This window comes from Rana temporaria, chromosome 3 (assembly GCF_905171775.1).
Source record: "Rana temporaria chromosome 3, aRanTem1.1, whole genome shotgun sequence".
Taxonomy (NCBI): domain Eukaryota; kingdom Metazoa; phylum Chordata; class Amphibia; order Anura; family Ranidae; genus Rana; species Rana temporaria.
This window is the reverse complement of record NC_053491.1, coordinates 251,920,215-251,938,349: the sequence shown is the minus strand read 5'-3', so window position 1 is coordinate 251,938,349 and position 18,135 is coordinate 251,920,215. Positions and strand designations below refer to the sequence as shown.

Genomic DNA, 18,135 nt, shown 5'->3' with positions numbered 1-18,135 from the left:
TGGGTACATGCCAGGTGTGATAAAACAAGGCGTTTGTTTCATTTTTATCATGGGAACCTGAACGCGGCGTGCAGATATGGGAGGACGCCTATGTTGCCTTATGGCTAAAAATTACTCTACCTTATAGCAAAGATAATGAAATATAAAATAAAAAGAATACAGCTTATATTTTAATAGCTAACTGTAAATTACAAATTATAAATGGTGAGTCAGAATATGGCTAATTACTAACTTGTGAAACAAAAGCAGCAAGCACTGCCCCACCCTAATACATATTGCAAAGGCATCTTTGTGTTTGAAAACACAGGGACTTGTGTGCAGACGTAATGATGAAGATACAGTGTCAGCTGATACGTTTTATATGAATGGGGCTGAAGTTTGGATTTGATACCATCAGTAGACTATAAATACACATAAACACCCTGGGATGAACACAGATCACTAGACAAAAGCACTTACCAGGGGGGCAGCCATTATGTGTTATGAAATTTTGCTGCTATATTCCAAATTTAGTCATTGCCGATGTTTCGCTCACTGAGCTGCGCAGGGAAAAATTGCTTGAATGAACACACACAAAAAACAAAAAAATCTTTTTTTTTCTTTATTTAGTAATTTAGTGTTCTTTTTTTCCGCTGATGTATTTGATTTCTTGTATCCTTTTTTTAATCAGTGTTTTCTTTCACTGAAAAATTCAAGTCAAAAGGAGGCCATTTCTTGGCATAAGAACGGTCGGGATTCACCCATAACAGGAACCATTCCAAGTCCTCTGCACCCTTATAAATAAACCAGCTTCATTTTCAACTTCCCACATTCACTCCAATGCATTTTGCCCAAATGTCTCATACGGTCACCAAGATTCGGGGAAAATGCCTAATTGACATTGTTTTCTCAGAACCCAAGTCAAGGCCTGTTGGGTTGCATGATCCTCTGAGGTAATAACAGCCTTTGTTCCCATGGCACAGATCCATAAACTGCAATATACTGCCTGAATCCATACATTAGTGTCCATTTAACTCCCATGAGATATCCTAATCCCAATCTAAGCACTACAAATATCAATTCAACTATTACAAATATCTAAATATTTTAGAAACCATAATAGATCATATTTATTGATATGGGGTACTATGCTTGCAGAGTATTCTTTGTTCTTGAAGAATTCATATATGATGGAACCATTCTTTGATGAATTAAAAAAAACCTTTCTCTTCGACCGACCACAAAACACTCACCCCCCCTATTGTACCTAACCATTTCCAAATAGCTAATGAGCCCTGCCCCCACGCTGCTGTTACTGCCTTTTATGGTGACTGCACACACAGGTCTTTGCCCCAATACAACTGCCTAGCAACGGCCCAGGGGGCCCGACACCGCCTGACAACTATGAGGACAAAGGGACAGGAGCATAACCAGCTGAGGTACCAAAAAAACTCAGCATTATTTAAAGGAGGTTGTCATTTTCATAATTTTTTTCCCCTAAAACAGCTCAAAAGCAATACAAAAGTATAATACAAAGCCCAGGATTAAGGATGATGTATTGCAAAAAAAAATGTGATGTAGAATTATGACCTCCATTTAAAACAGCACTTCATTTTAAGTGCATCTGCGTTTCGTTTACAGAGTTTTCTTAGTCCCCCTGCAAGGTCCTGCAAATACATTTTGCACAGCTACAGATGCAAAAACTGTGGCAAATTTTGTGGCCCAACAGCATTGTGGTGTGATTTGCAGCACAGGTACTTCGCAATAGTTGTATCCGCAAGCTTTAAATGCTCATTAGATCCAAGGGGAGCTGAAGAGAATGTAATACCTACCTTAGCCTCTTCTCTGGATGTCCTCTTTACCATGACACCCTGAGCTGTGGATGGTGCTTTGGCTTCATCTCGTACAATGCAGGGGTATTAACCCTACTTTGTACCTGAAGGAATCAGGTATGTGACTTTGGCCGGGAACACCTTAGGCCTCGTACACACGACTGGGAGATATTTTTTTGCAGAGGAAACCGGTCGTGTGTACATTTTCGTCGAGGAAACTGTCGAGAAACTCGACGAGACAAAAAGAGAGCATATTCTCTATTTCCTTGACGGGAATGTAGAAACTTGTCTTGTCGAGTTCCTCGACAGCCTAACAAGGAACTCGACGAGGAAAACGATGTGTTTCGCCCATCGAGTTTCTCGGTCGTGTGTACGAGGCTTTAGAGAGGAGGCTTTGTTGCCCAGATGGAGGAGCAAGGAGTAAATTAGGTATTACTACTTATCGCTGAACCCCTAGACTTAAAGTGGAGGTCCACCCTAAAAAAAAAAAAAAAAAAAATAGAATATATACTTATCAGAAATTGCTGTTACTAGGCAGATCGTTCTAATCTGCCTCTTCCTCAGGGAGGTTCTGTGTTCTCCTCCTCGCGTTGCCTCCTGGGAAATGGAGGCGTGCTGCCTTCTGGCACACACAGGACGGTGTTCCCATTCACAAATAGCCGTGCGACTCGCACATGCGCGAGCCGCACGACTCACGCATGTGCAATAGGAAACGGGCAGTGAAGCCGTAATGCTTCACTGCCTGTTCCCCTTAGTGAGGTTGGCGGCGCCGGACCCGGTCCGAGGGACGGATCTGCCTTGGGTGGCCGACATCGCGGGCAACCTGGACAGGTAAGTGTGCTTATTAAAAGTCAGCAGCTACAGTGTTTGCAGCTGCTGACTTTTTTTTTACCATGGACCTCCGCTTACATAAGTACTAAACCCTTGCAGTGAGGGGGGCCCACTGCAAGGAGAATTGTTTCTTGTGCCTGTGGTTGGACCTTTGGATGTCATTCTAAATAAATGGAACCAAAAGGCACCACACAAAGCATTGTGTATTAAGGCAATGCACTGAAAGGCAATAGTGAAGGTGTCGGTTCACGCAGGGGTGGCTTCAAAGTTGACCGACTCTGAAGCTGCCCCGCACAGTGTGACCTCAGCATGGCTTGCAAACAACTTCTTTACCAGAAGTCAATGCAAGCTACTTCGAAGTCGCCCCAGAGAAGTGTAGGAACATTTTTTAAGTTGGAGCAACTTGAGTCGCTCTTTTTAGAACAGTTCCATTGCACTGCATGGAGCACGACTTATCAGGCAGCTAAGTCGCCTGACAGGTCGCCGCTGTGTGAACCAGCACTTAAATCCAGCCTTAAGAAAAAGTTTGTCTGACCTTTTCCATCGAAAGTTCCAATCGTGTGTACGTGGCCTTATGCCGCGTACACACGATCATTTTTCGGCATGAAAAAAAAACGACGTTGCCCACACACGATCTTTTTAAAAAAATGCTCTAGCAAAGCGCGGTGACGTACAAAACGTACGACGGCACTATAAAGGGGAAGTTCCATGCGGATGACGCCACCCTTGGGGCTGCTTTAGCTGATTTCCTGTTAGTAAAAGACGATTCGCGCTTTTCTGTCTGTTACAGCGTGATGAATGTGCTTACTCCATTACGAATGGTAGTTTTACCAGAACGAGCGCTCCCATCTCATAACTTGCTTCTGAGCATGCACAGGTTTTTAACCTCGCTTTAGCCCACACACGATCATTTTTTACAACCCGAAAAACTACATAGTTTAAAACGTTGTTTAAAAAATGGAGCATGTTCGAAAAAAAATGTTGTCGTTTTTTAGAACCCGAAAAATGATGTAAAACCCACACACGATCATTTTAAATGACATTTTTTTAAAACGTCGTTTTTTTCATGCCGAAAAATGATCGTGTGTACGCGGCATTAGGGTAACTGGTAGTAAGGGACCAATAATGTAAAAGCTTACCTGTATATACAGCAGTGTTCCAAAAAAAAAACCCAGAGAAGAGAAGACTTGACTTTGTTTTGTTCATCAGCACCAAACCCCCCCTGCGGCAGGAGAGAGGTCCCCCCCGGGCTGCCTAAAGCTGTGTAGGGGGCCCCAAAATGATGGATACAATGAAAGGCCAAAAAATATTAAAAACTACCAAAAGTAATAAAAGAAAAATAAATAAGTAAAAAAATACAAAAGGGCCCATGTGCCCAAATACAAAAGGGCCCATGTGCGGCTAGTGACAACACCGAATCTTGGCATGAAGCATTTCGTCAGAGAAGATGGTGACGAAAATTATCAGCCTACAGAGGGGATATACAAACCAATTGCATTATGTATGAATATTTAAAATAAGTGTTTTTTTTTCCAAAGGGAATTTAATCATTATGGTTATTCTTGTTTTTTTTTGGATTGAACAATACGATAATATAATACAATACGATAATAACAATATGATAATATTTGTAAGGCATTATAAACAGTAGTAAATTAAATATTAGCTATGTAATGTTGTGGGTGTAGAGTAAGCAGTATCCCAATCCCTAACTGGTAATCAACTAATTTTGGTAAAATATAACTGTAATTATTGCTGGCCACCATCAGGAAAAGCTAGATTCCTGGCTGTGTCAGGCTTCGGTACATCAGAGTCACTAACTCAGAAAAAAACATGTAACAAAAAAAAAAAAACTCTTTATCTGTAAATTGTAACTCACGAATATTGAAGCCAAAGAAAATGAGGTCATCAAGGTTATAACGCCCATGTATCTTTCTTATGGAAGGTGTACTTTCAGGCAAGCATTTTCTACTAAACACATTTTGTAGCTACCATGAGCTGTGCACAATGTGCCCCATTACTTCATACCAGTGGCATAACTACGGGTCACATGGACCCATAGAAAAATGTTTATCGATTTCATTATATACTATTTTCCCCCATCCTTTTTTTCGCATTTCAGTGCTGCTACTTTTACCTAACCTCTTATAGTCACTTCCTGTCTATATGCACTCACTCCAACATCGGCCACAAATTGTTCCTTTGGACCAATTTACTGATAGTGACAGCGAAAGACCATGGACTTTTCAAATGTGTGCTGGCAGGGCCACTTACTGTTAAATACATTTTAATACTTTGATAAAGATCAGATTACAGTTTAGAAGTCCTTCATACTAAGGGCCCTTTCACACGGACGTGTCCATGTACAGGCTCCGCTTTGCTCTGCACGGATCGCACTGACGGCCCCCGCTGAGCAGGCAGATGACAGGTCTGTCTCTGCACACTGTGCTGGAACCGACCTGTCAAAGAGTCACTCTCCCCTATGGGGGATTGTATGAAGACAGGCCGTAGAGTCCGTTTTCATCCAATCCGATCCGCCAGACGGGTGGAAAATAGGGTTTCCATCTGTCACACTTTAGCGGATCTGAGCGGGTCGGATGTCAGTGGCCATGTCACCACTGACATCCGTGGCGCCATAGACCTGCACAGAGCGTCCCTTCAGGTCAGCGTCCGCCTAAAAACTCCGCCCGTGTGAAAATCCCAAGAGTTCAAAACAGGGTTTCTCAACCAGGGTTCCATGCAACCCTAGGGTTCCTCTAGAGGTTAACAGGTTCTTTCTTTGAGCAATGAGCAATTTTTACCTCTCAGATTAGTTCCCACTAACACCAGTGATCTTTTTAGTTATCTGTCAAGCCTCGTACACACGACCGAGTTTCTCAGCAAAAACCAGCAAGAAACTTGCTGGAGATATTTTTTTGCAGAGGAAACCGGTCGTGTGTACATTTTCGTCGAGGAAACTGTCGAGAAACATGACGAGCCAAAAAGAGAGCAAATTCTCTATTTCCTTGACGGGAATGCAGAAAATTGGCTTGTCGAGTTCCTCAAAAGCCTAACAAGGAACTCAACGGGGAAAACGATGTGTTTCGCCCGTCTAGTTCCTCGGTCGTGTGTACAAGGCTTCAGGGGGTAATTCTTCCCAATGACCACAAGTGTAAGGAGCATTCTTCTCACTGACCATCACACTAATGTATCATGAGTTGTAGATATAGTCATTTCTAGTAGGGGTTCCATGAGAATGAAAAGTTATTTCAAGGAATTCTCTGTGTTGAAGAGGTTGAGAAAGGCTGTTTATTTGCGTTTATTAAATCAACCCTATAGCGTTTTTTGACTGGATGTTCAGTATTGTCAGACATGTGACAGTTATATAGCTCCCACTGCCCAGCAATGCTGTAAATAACAGTGAGAGCTAATTATGCCCCACTATTGTAACCATATACATTTCCTCTAGGGCTGCTTTACACTGCCCTGCTGAGCTTTGGTTGTAGCGTGGGTGCTGCATGATGTACCCACGGTTTTGGTGCAGGTTATTTGCGCTTTGCCATAGACTTCTATTATGTCTGGCACGTGCACCACAGTGCATTGTAACTTATTACAATGTGTTGCAACAAAAAGGGTTATACTGTACTCTTCTCTGGTGCGACTTAGATAGAGAAAGAGGCTCATTTAAAATGAATGGGCTGCCCTACTGCAATGCACGGTAGCGCACGTAAAAGCTTGCAGCCGCGCACATGCACTAGCATATCACACAGATGTGAACCCAACGTGCAAACACTGTGACTACATAAACCAGTTGTGCTACCATATGCATTTCTATGAAAAATTACAATTTTGAGCAATGTGAACCATAAGGAAGTTAGACAATTTCTTCCATAGAATAGATATATGCCATCATAACAGCAATGGTAATAGAGATGTGCTTCCTCATATATCTGATTACCTCTGTCCCATTTATTATGTTCCTGACGTAGGAACAAAATAATTCAGTGCTACAACAACATGGTACATGGCCAATGTCAATAGGCACTATCGGCCAGATTCACAAAGCACTTACGCCGACGTATCTAGAGATGCGCGGCCTAATTCAAAAATGTACATTGTAAGAAGGATGCCCTCAACAGATGAGGTATGTAGAAACATACATTAATTGAAGAGTAAAGACACGCAAGACCAACAGTAGTATTGGTCTAAGCCAGTGCACCTGATACATAAAAACCTGTCTTTGCGTAAGAAGGCTTATGTTTAGAATGAAAGATCATAATTTTAGCAAAAAAAATTATATAATTATTCTAGTGCCAAAAACTGGCCCCTAACACAAAAAGGAAAAGAGGACTGTGCAAAGGGGAGTAAACCATAAAGAGACTGGAAACTTGAAAAAAGAAGACTACAGTGCCACCTGCAGACTGGATAGAGGACTACATATTATTTATATGGTCTATTACCTGATGGGAAAGAGGAAGCCAAAAAAAAAAAACCACTACTCATTCCATTTATATAAAGGGAATTTAAAGCCTGTGTTTTAGACAAATCTGATGGAGGTTATATAGTTACACAGTTAGTCAGGTTGAAAATAGACATCTGGTTCAACCATAAAAAGAAATAAAATATTGTACAATCCCATATACCCAATTCTATACCCACAGTATTCACCGACTGTTCTGGGCTGAAACAGGTATTTTGCCTTTGGAGAGTCTCCCCTTAAAGTGAGACTCAGTGTGGTCATTACCATAGGTTACTATCATATGACTGAAATTGATGCTACTCTGCTTTATCATATCTAGAATGAACAGATTTGCATGCAGTTCCATTTTGAACTGGTTAATTAATAATTTGTGGTTGTTTTCATGTAAAGCTTCTACTGTCCATGCATCTGCGAGAGAATGTTAGCTTGACATTTTGATGACACGGATGGATGGACATGGCATGAATTCTGTGGGGGATATCCTGAACACATAGATGTTTTTTACTGATAATAGCGCACTTGGTAAAGATAAAAAAAAAATGAAAAAGATGGTGGACAGCATACAAATCTCTAAAGCCCCGTACACACGACTGACCGAAATCACAACGGAATTCCTTAGGCGTAAAAGAGAACATGTTCTCTATCTAAACTCCGACGTTTTTCCTCAGAATTTCCAATGGGGCATACACACGGTCGGAATTTTGGATGGAAAAAGTCTGTCTGACTTTTCCTTTGGAAATTCCGATTGTGTGTACGGGGCATTACTGATCACAGAGAATGGACAGAAAAAGAGAAAATATCCAGTGAGCGACAGTTGTGTGGGGAAAAAATGCCTTGTTGATGTCAGAGGAGAATGGACAGACTGGTTTGAGATGATAGAAAAGCAACATTAACTCAATAACCACTCGTTACATCCAAGGTATGCAGAATACCACCTCTGAATGCATAACACATCAAAATGTGAAGCAATTGAGCAACAGCAGCAGAAGTGGTGCCACTCCTGTCAGCTAAGAACAGGAAACTGAGGCTACAATTCGTATAGGCTCACCAAAATTGGACAGTAGAGGATTGGAAAAACGTTGCCTGGGACGTTGCCTGTGACGTTCAGATGGTAGGGTCAGAATTTGGCATAAACAACATAAAAAAAAATGGATGCATCCTGCCTTGTATCAACAGTTCAGGTTGTTGGTGGTGGTGTAACGGTGTGGGGAATATTTTCTTGGCACAGTTTGGGCCCCTTAGTACCAATTGAGCATTATTTAAATGCCATGGCCTACCTGAGTATTGTTGCTGACCATGTCCATCCCTTTATGACTACAGTGTACCCATCTTCTGATGGGTACTTCCAGCAGGATAATGCACCATGTCACAAAGCTCAAATCATCTAAAACTGGTTTCTTGAACATGACCATGAGTTCACTGTACTCCAATGGCCTCCACAGTTCCCAATGGCCTCCCAGATCTCAATCCAATAGAGCACCTTTGGGATGGGGTGGAATGGGAAATTCACATCATGTATGTGCAGCCAACAAATCTGCATCAGCTGTGTGATGCTATCATGTCAATATGGACCAAAATCTCTGAGGTAATGTTTTCAACGGCTTGTTGAATCTATACCATGGAGAATTAAGGTGGTTTTGAAGTCAAAAGGGGGTCCAACCCGGTACTAGAAAGGTGTACCTAATAAAGTGTCCGGTGGGTGTATAGGAGTTAATCCAGCTCCTATGAAGATGGATAAGAGGATGCACAAGAGTGATAACACCTCTACTCCCCCTTTGATACTACAAAGACAAAACAAAACAAAATGGAAGGTGCATGCACCTAGTGCATTAGCAAAAAAATGTATTTAATAATAAAATCAATCAAAAGTAGGTACTCACAAAGTGGCAATGATCTATGAGCCATAAAACCACACAATGTTAAATGTTTTTTGCCTTTTTGCAGTATCAATCGTATTACCCCATCTGAGGATGGCAGCATCCGCCCAGTTTAGGAATACAATTAACCATGCTGCCTTTTACCACAAAAGACATCATGGAAGTGACTGCTTTCCTCCACTCCCCCATACCTGAGGCCTGTCAATGGAAAAGGAAGGTGTTTCCTATTTTCTTCCCCCATTACGCTAATGTGCTTGTCCAGAGGAGGTAGGTCTGGCCTTTCCTTCTCTAAAAACCTCACTGAGGCCACGAATTAGGCATCTAGTGCCACATGTACAGTGTAGTGTAGTATGCAGCAGTACTACGTCTGGGTTGGTGACGTCAGAGGGTGCTATTTAGTTCCCAAGGTGTCTCCCTCATTCCAAGGCTCTTAGTGGAGTAAGCTGTTCCCCATCCAGGTTATGACGACCCCGCCTGCTACCATTTTGTACTGCTGAGCACTCACAGCATATATTATACATTCATTTGCTACTGCAGTAAGCACGACTTCATCCCTATCTCGCATCTTTCTAAACCTGAAGAGACAGCACGGAAAATCATGCTTCGTGTGTAACATTTTTTTGACACAATGATACATTTTGACAGGGTTGCTTCAGTACCACTCCCTGATTTGTGGCTTTGCTATCTGCCATTTTGACTCCCTCCATGGGAAGGGACAAGATAATTAAAAACGTAATCCCAAATTTACAAAATCTTCCATTCTTAAGACTATGTCAGCTTAGGGTTGCCACCTCATCCCTTTGAAACCAAACACATATTAATTCCACAGGTTCTGTGGCTGATTAAGGTGGTAATTAAACTAATTTTGTGCTTTATCTGTATTAAATTTGCCTCAGAATCTGTGTAATTCATATGTGTTCCGGTTTAAAGGGATGAGGTGGCAACCCTATGTCAGCTGCCTTAGACCCCCAAAAAGAATGAGGTGTGGGGGTGTGGAGAACCTTTATTTATTTTTTCACTTCTTATCTGTCCACATGGGAGAGGATAACTCATGGGTGGCCACCATGTTGTGTTATATATGTGTACGAGATGGAACCAATACCATTTTGGTTTTAGTATGTGAACAAAAGGAATTTAGGTAAGATAAAGAAATGATTGATATCTATCTATCTATCTATCTATCTATTTTTATATATATATATATATATATATATATATATATATATATAGATATAGATATAGATAGATATGTATATCTATATAGATATATATATATGAAGAGATAGATAGATAGATAGATAGATAGATAGATAGATAGATAGATAGATAGATATTTAGATAGACATCTATCTATCTATCTATCTATATAGATAGATAGATATCTATATAGATAAACATATAAATATATATACAGCTATATAGATATATATATATATATATATATATATAGATATATATATATGATAGATATTTAATATTACATACAATTCTGCCCAACAAAAATACAACATAAATCAAAACTGGAAATGCAAGAAACGAAACGTAATGGGGGGGGGGGTGGATTCGGTAAATGATCTTCGGTAGCTTGCCCATGTCCCTTTTGTCTCATTCGCAAAGATGGAATAGCTACCTATTCCACTCCCCAGTGCATCCCCCACCCTTCACCCACGAAAGGTCTAATTAAATTCAGCACAGACAAAGCACAGCTGCACATCTCGAAGCTGACAATAAAGGGCAGGCCTGCTACTGAACATAAGGAGCCCAGGAGATTGCTCTGCAGAGCATCGCACTGCACCCACCCCCCAATCAGTGCACCATGCACTGTAAATCAGGAGATGTGTATATGTACATAGATAGAAAAATCTGGGGTTACAAATATACAACACATCGTGGGACACATTCCTTGCAATAACGTTTTTTTTTTTTTTCAAAATCTCTATATTTGTTTAAATATATATATATATATATATATATATATATATATATATATATATATATATATATGTATAATTCACTTGACACTGACATACAGATGAATGAGACGGATCAGTGTGACAATGCTGAGCTCAGTGTAATGCAGCTAAAAAAAATTGAAAGCAAATTTTAAAAAAATGTGATCACGTTGATTATTGAGGATGGTGAGGATGCTTGATGGATGATATGGAAGTCTTCCCCATGCATTGTTGGGTGGTGCAGATAGGACCACCCCCTACCAGCTGTGTCACCCTCTCCCTTTGATGTAAGAATCTCTGCAATAATAACACAATACTACTATATACTACTGTCAATTACTACCTGTTTACATGAACAAACATAAATGTAGTAAAAAAATAATAATAATAATACATTTGATGTGCATGCAGGCATCATTGTGATCACAAGCACAGGACATGGGTGTTTCTCTAACAATAAGACATTGGATGATGCCAGAGAAGAGCAGGCACCTGCTAGTGTGAGATTATACTGAACTATAGTATAATCCTAATACAGACAGGTCCGTTTCACCTTCTCAGGATAATCCTGGACTCAGGGGGGGACCATTCTGATCGTACTGCAGGAAATAAAACGATCTGATGATGACAATGTGCTGTAATCATGGAGTGATCAGATCTCCTCTTCTAATGACAGCACATGTAATCCACTGATCATCACATCCTATGTTACTGATCATCACCCTCCACTCTCACACACACACGGCTCTATACATACAATCATAGGAAGAGATGCATAGACTCACTGTTATCCTAGGAATGTTCTTCTTGCCCTGGTAAGACATGATTTCTCTGCACAAGATCCCCTCTGCTCTGCAGCCTGCTCCCTTTGTGTCTGCTCCCTGTAGCTGGTATACTGCAGATCAGGTAAAAGGATTTTGTTTGCTTGTTTTTTTTTTTTTTTTCCTTAGCTGCCTTAGACAATAGTAAATCCCTTTTTGCAATGCCAGCTGGGACTGTGAAGAGAGAGAGAGAGCTGATCCGGACTCCTCCCTCTCTACTAGTCCTTGCTAGGCACTGGCCTCACCCACTGCTGACTTCTGCGTCTGCACTGGGCTTCTTCTCACACTAGGGGGCGCTGCGTGCACTGCAGATCTGCACACCGAATGAAAAAAAAGCTTTTTCTCCTTCTCTGATGTGTTTGTTGGAGAGAGATGAGAGCAGGAAGAGATCGGGGCGGGGGGGATCATCGCACACCCTAGTACTGTACTGGTGTACTAACATTGGGCATCAGGTGGAAAGAAGGCTGAGAAGAAAAATGGCCGATGTGAAATGCAATGCCTGCCAGCACATCCTAACCATTACCAGCGGATGACAGCACATGTAAATCACATCTCATGACATCTACATTCATAAAGAACTGTGGGGTTCATTTACTAAAACTGGAGAGTGCAGCTCTGCATAGAATCCAATCAGATTCCACGTTTTATTCAACAAGCTGATTGGCTACCGTGCACAGCTGCACCAGATTCTTTGTGACCCAGTTTTAGTAAATCACCCCCTTTGCACCACAAAGGGCTGACATATTTGAATAAAATAATGTTTTTCACCTTTAATTCTCTATTACAGCTCAGTGCTGCTGATCAACTTCAGCCCCTTTGCAGCCACTGCCCATCTACATACACTCCAATAGTGCCATGCCTGGGATGGATGCCCCCCCCCCCCCTTCCCTTTCATTGTTGCTGATTGCTAGGACGCTGACAGCCCAGACCACACAATGTAATTGGTTCGCTTAGCAGATTGGTGGCTGAACACGTACCAGTACATAGTTACCAACATTTCCAAATATAATATGTTTTTTGCAGAAAGCCAGTGTAAGTGGAGCAGTATGCTAATTAGGGGCGGGACATCCTTTTTGTGGGCATGTCCAGGTGTTTAAAGGAATTGTGTCGTGCATAAACGGGCGTGGTTAAAAAATTACGCTAACATAGTGGGCGTGGCTTTAAGGGGTGTGGTTAAATAGAGTCTGAAATTCTACAAAAAAAAACACACAAACTCACCTCCATGTAGGGTGACCACATGTCCCGGATTGCCCGGGACAGTCCCGCATTTTTCAGATCTGTCCCGGGCACATTCATTCCAGGACAATACAGTGTCCCGGAATGAAAATGACACAGTCAGCCCCCGGGCCAATCTGATGCCCCCAAAAAAGGCCGCCACATCACCGCTTTACTCACTGACAGTACTTGTCCTAGTCGGGAATGCCTGGAGGAGCACAATCCCGCCCCCTGCTTGTGATTGGAGAAATCATAAATCCTGCCTCTTGTGTCCAATCACTGTGCTGTGATTCGTTACAGCACAGGCTGATTTTTGGGAAGGGAGGGTGTCCCTGAATGGTAGTTTAGAAATGTGGTCACCCTACCTCCATGGTGCAGCATCAGTGTGGTTGGGGCAGGAGTGGCTGGCTCAGGCTTTCAGTGATGCACTGAGAGGCTGAGCCTGCTGCCGGTTAGGCATCTGGGGGGATTCCGACATTATTGTTGGGATCTTTCCAGAGCCTGGAGCAGCTCTATGATGTCAGCAGACAGTAGGCTTTGTCAGCTGATTCTGGGTCACAGGAGAGCACAATTAAGTGCATTCTTTTGACTCACATGTAAAGTATGACCAAACAAGTAATACTCTTTTAAGTGTACAGTATATCAAAATACAAAATCATATTTTAATATCCACATTTATAGGCGTGCGCACAAGGTGTGCCAGATGTGCCTTGGCACCCTGTATGGCGTGGATTTCCCGTTTAGATCCCTGATATTTCACCAAAGCCCCCTAACAGGGCTCCTAAAAAAAATTATAAGTGAAATATTAAAAAAAAACTAAAATTGTAAAAAATAATACAAAAAATAAATTATAACTGTCCATTGCCTTACTGACACCAATCTCTGCTCTACTGGCACTGTCCACTGCCTTACTGATACAAATCTCTGCCCTATTGACACTGTCCATTGCTCTACTCACACTGTCAATATATATATATATACACATTCGCACGCACGTATATGTGTCTGAGCTTTAGGGTGCACAGCCTAATTTAATGCTGTCCACACTGAATTATTTCTAGTCTACTCCTAATAATCTGAATGATCTTGAAGTTTGTTAACGTACTTTCACTATGCCCTGTGAGTAGGTACTGCTGTGTCACATATTTCACAGAGGCTGCCGTCTGAACTACAGAGGAGCTGAGAGGAGGAGTTTCAGGAGTTGTAGTCCATACGGGACTCACGACTTGCAGGCAGCAAGGTACCATGGGATATATAGTCCATTGAAAGTACAGCAAAGGCTCAGCAAGAAAACAGCCCGAACAAGCAAAAGTTACTCCTGGCACCCCTACAAGAGGTAGTCTGGTCTCTATTTATCGGGGCTGGCAGAAAGGTTCAAGGGGTCACAGTAATGGTGAAATCCTACAAGGACTCAGTGGCACCAGGGGAGTGGCTCGTGGCTCGCACATTATCCAAGATCCGCAAAAAGTTTCTGGTGAAGCTCATCAGCCTGGGGACAAGCTTTTCACTCCTTAACCATGCCACCATAGCAGACCTTTACATGGTGCCCAATCACTCTATCTTGGAGGTCCAACCAGGTGTAGAGGCTGTATGTGCAGCTCTACAGGCAGCCATGGCCTCGTTAGACAAGTACAAGCACAATACAAGCTAAAACTGGAACAGCTGGAAATCCCCTTCTTCTACCACAGCAATGGCTGCTTCACCAACTGCTAGAGAAACATGTACTGCTCTCCGCCACCAGCCCAGAAGACTATGGTTACACCAAGGCCATCAACCACCGGATCTATACAGGGGGCACTCCACCCATTCAGGAGTGGTACTGTCACATCTCCCCAGCCCTGTGCCAGGAAGTTAAGAACATGCTACAGAGCGGGGGTGATTTGGGAGAGCTGTAGCCCATGGCCTGTCCCTATGGTCCTGGTGCAAAAGGAAAACAGGAGTCTGTGAATCTGTGTGGACCACCGAAAGCTATATGCCTTTACAAACTGGGATGCCTACCCATTACCCCAGGTGGAGGAGTCATGGAACTGGGCCAAGCCAAGTATTTCTCCACCCTTCACTCGGCAAGCAGTTACTGGCAAGTCCCAGTAAGTACCAAGATCACAAAAAGACTGCCTTTATCACACCTACTTATGCCTTTATCATACCTAGGTATGCTCCAATATTGCTGGATTATTAACATAACCTATAAAACAATCAGCTGAATTTCTCACTATATATCAGGGTGCTCAAACTTTTGAAGAGTAGGGATGAACCGAACACCCCCCCGTTCGGTTCACACCAGAACCTGCGAACAGACCAAAAGTTCTTGTGAACTTTAGAACCCCGTTAAAGTCTATGGGACTCGAACGTTTGAAATCTAAAGTGCTAATTTTAAAGGCTAATATGCAAGTTATTGTCCTAAAAAGTGTTTGGGGACCTGTTTTCTACCCCAGGGGACATGCATCAATGCAAAAAAAGTGAATTTAATAATGCTGAAAGTGAAACAATAAAAGTGAAATATTCCTTTAGATTTCATACCGGGGGGGGGGGGGGTGTACAGTATGCCTGTGAAGTAGCGCTTGTTTCCCGTGCTTAGAACTGTCCCTGCACAAAGTGTAATTTCTGAAGGAAAAAAGTCATTTAAAAATCACTTGCGGCTATAATGAATTGTCGGCTCCCGGCAATTCAGAGAAAAGTCATTCACGTCTGGTATGGATATTAAGGGGAACCCTACCATCAAATAAAAAAAACAATTACGTGGGGTTCCCCCCAAATATCCATTTCAGACCCTTCAGATGCGCTGGATCCCGGACCTGGATAAAGAGATCTTCTCATCGCTGGACCACGGCGGAGAGGAGATCACTCGTCGCAGGATACCGACAACGTTGGAGCGGAGATCGAGAGTGGATTACCACCGCTGGATTTTTTTTTTTAATAAAGGACTTTCTCCATGGTGTGTGTGTTTTATTTTACAATTCTTTACACTTCCTTAGTGAAATGGTAGAGGTATAATGTACCCCATTACCAATTCACATAGGGGGGGGCGGGATTTGTTAAAGGGGTCTTCCAGATTCCGATAAGCCCACCTGCCCGCAGATCCCCACAACCAACGGGCAAGGGTTGTGGGGATGAGGCCCTTGTCTCCATCAACATGGGGACATGGTGCTTTGAGGGGTCACAGACCCCCAAAGCATCCTCCCAATGTTGAGGGCATGTGGCCTGGTACGGTTCAGGAGGGGGGGCGCTCTCTCGTCCCCCCTCTTTTCCTGCTGCCTGCCAGGTTGCGTGCTCGGATAAGGGGTCTGGTGTGGATTTTTGGGGGAACTCTACGCCATTTTTTTTTTAAATTTGGGGTGGAGTTCCCCTTAAAATCCACACCAGACCTGAAGGGTCTGGAATGGATATTTGGGGGGAACCCCACGCCATATATTTTTTAATTTGATATTGAATTTGAGACCTGAAGGACCTGGTAATTGAATTTGGGGGGACCCCCACGCTTTTTTTTTATTTTTATGAATGACTTTTCTCTGAATTGCCAGGAGCCGACAATTCATTATATCCGCGAGTGATTTTAAATTACTTTTTTCCTTCAGAAATGACACTTTGTGCAGGGACAGTTCTAAGCACGTGAAACAGGCGCTACTTCACAGGCATACTATACACTCCCCCCCCCCCCCCCCGGTACAAAATTTAAAGGAACATTTCACTTTTATTGTTTCACTTTAAGCATTATTAAATTCACTGCTCCCGAAAAAACAACCATTTTTAAATCTTTTTTTGCATTGATACATGTTCCCTGGGGCAGGACCCAGGTCCCCAAACACTTTTTAGGATAATAACTTGCACATTAGCCTTTAAAATTAGCACTTTAGATTTCTCCCATAGACTTTTACAGGGTGTTCTACGGCTTTTAGAATTTGCCGCGAACGCCTCAAATTGTTCGCTGTTCGCTGAACAGGCGCACAGGCAATGTTCGAGTCGAAAATTAGTTTGACTCGAACATGAGTTTGACTCGAACTCAAAGCTCATCCCTATTGAAGAGCAAGGTCCACCTAATTGATTTGCTAACCGGTCGCAGGCCACAATGAACTATGGAATTTTACCGCCCCCAAACCGCAAATGTTATCGAGCCCTTACTAGCCTGAGCTCACATTGCGGCTTTCCTGCGGGTTAGCTGTGCTTTGCCAGAAAGATTAATTTAAAAGAGGTTTTTAATACTGATGAAGTGGAAAATAATAATAATTTAAAGGACACTTTTAAGAATGTCAAATATGATATGGAAAAACAAGTTCAACTAAGGCAGGACATAGTCACATTGAAAATATGAGAATATATGAGAATATATCACACTGAGGTGCATAAGATGGGCTGTGGCACCGAATGATGGCCTGGGGGATGAAAATTGTCTCTTGGAGTGGAAGGATTTTTCCTGCTCTTGTGAGAGAAAATTACCCATTCAGAGAAAAAGAAGAACATTAGAAGAAAAAGAGAGACCACCATTGAATAATTTAAGGAGAGATACAACCATTTAAGAACTCACAGGAATTCTTGGATGTATCCCAAAAAATTACAAAAGGACCTCACTAAGAAAGATCTAGAGGTCAGGAGAAAGAAAAAATTCAAAGAGATGTAAATGACTACAGGTGGACACCTATGATTTGATTCCTCAAATTCATCCCCAGTGAGAAATACCTTGGGGGTTAGGCTAGGTTCACATTGCTGCAAATTCTTTTGCGAATTTGAGCCGTTGCGATCGCTCAAATTCGCAAGTAATTTAAATAACATTGTTTTACATTAGTGCCGCTCACATTAGTGCAGTGCGAATCTAAGCTGCCTGCAAAAAGGGTCCTGTGCGAGTTTGATACGAATTCAGCTCCATAGACTTCAATGTAAATCGTTCTGGAATCGCATTGATGGTTCACATATGTGCGAATGCCACCACACTACTCTCCACAAAAAACAGGAAGTACGCATGAAGTTAACACTTTTTTTTTTTACATTATGATTTCATTGGCTAGACCATCAATCGCAGCTCCTGAAATTCACGGTAAAATCTTGGTAACTTCGAGGCAAATTCGCACCTCACACAGGACAAAAAACTTAACAAATTTGCAGCGCAGCAGTGTGAACCTAGCCTAATAGTAATAGTTGCGAGAGAGTAAGAGCCGGTTCACACTTACGCGGCAC

General features: G+C 42.2%; 1 protein-coding gene across 2 annotated transcripts in view; it reads right to left on the bottom strand.

Moving 5' to 3' along the window:
- The window catches only part of DPYSL3 (dihydropyrimidinase like 3), a 205,541-nt gene that overhangs the window by 87,133 nt on the left and 100,273 nt on the right, over positions 1-18,135 (bottom strand). The window contains exon 1 of one of the 2 annotated variants that reach the window (XM_040344563.1): positions 11,716-11,975. The exons of the other annotated variant lie outside the window; for it this stretch is intronic. Coding sequence (XP_040200497.1) covers positions 11,716-11,754 — 39 coding nt within the window. The 5' untranslated portion in view covers positions 11,755-11,975. Of the gene's footprint in view, positions 1-11,715; positions 11,976-18,135 lie in introns of those variants that run through there. 2 annotated transcript variants of the gene reach the window in all.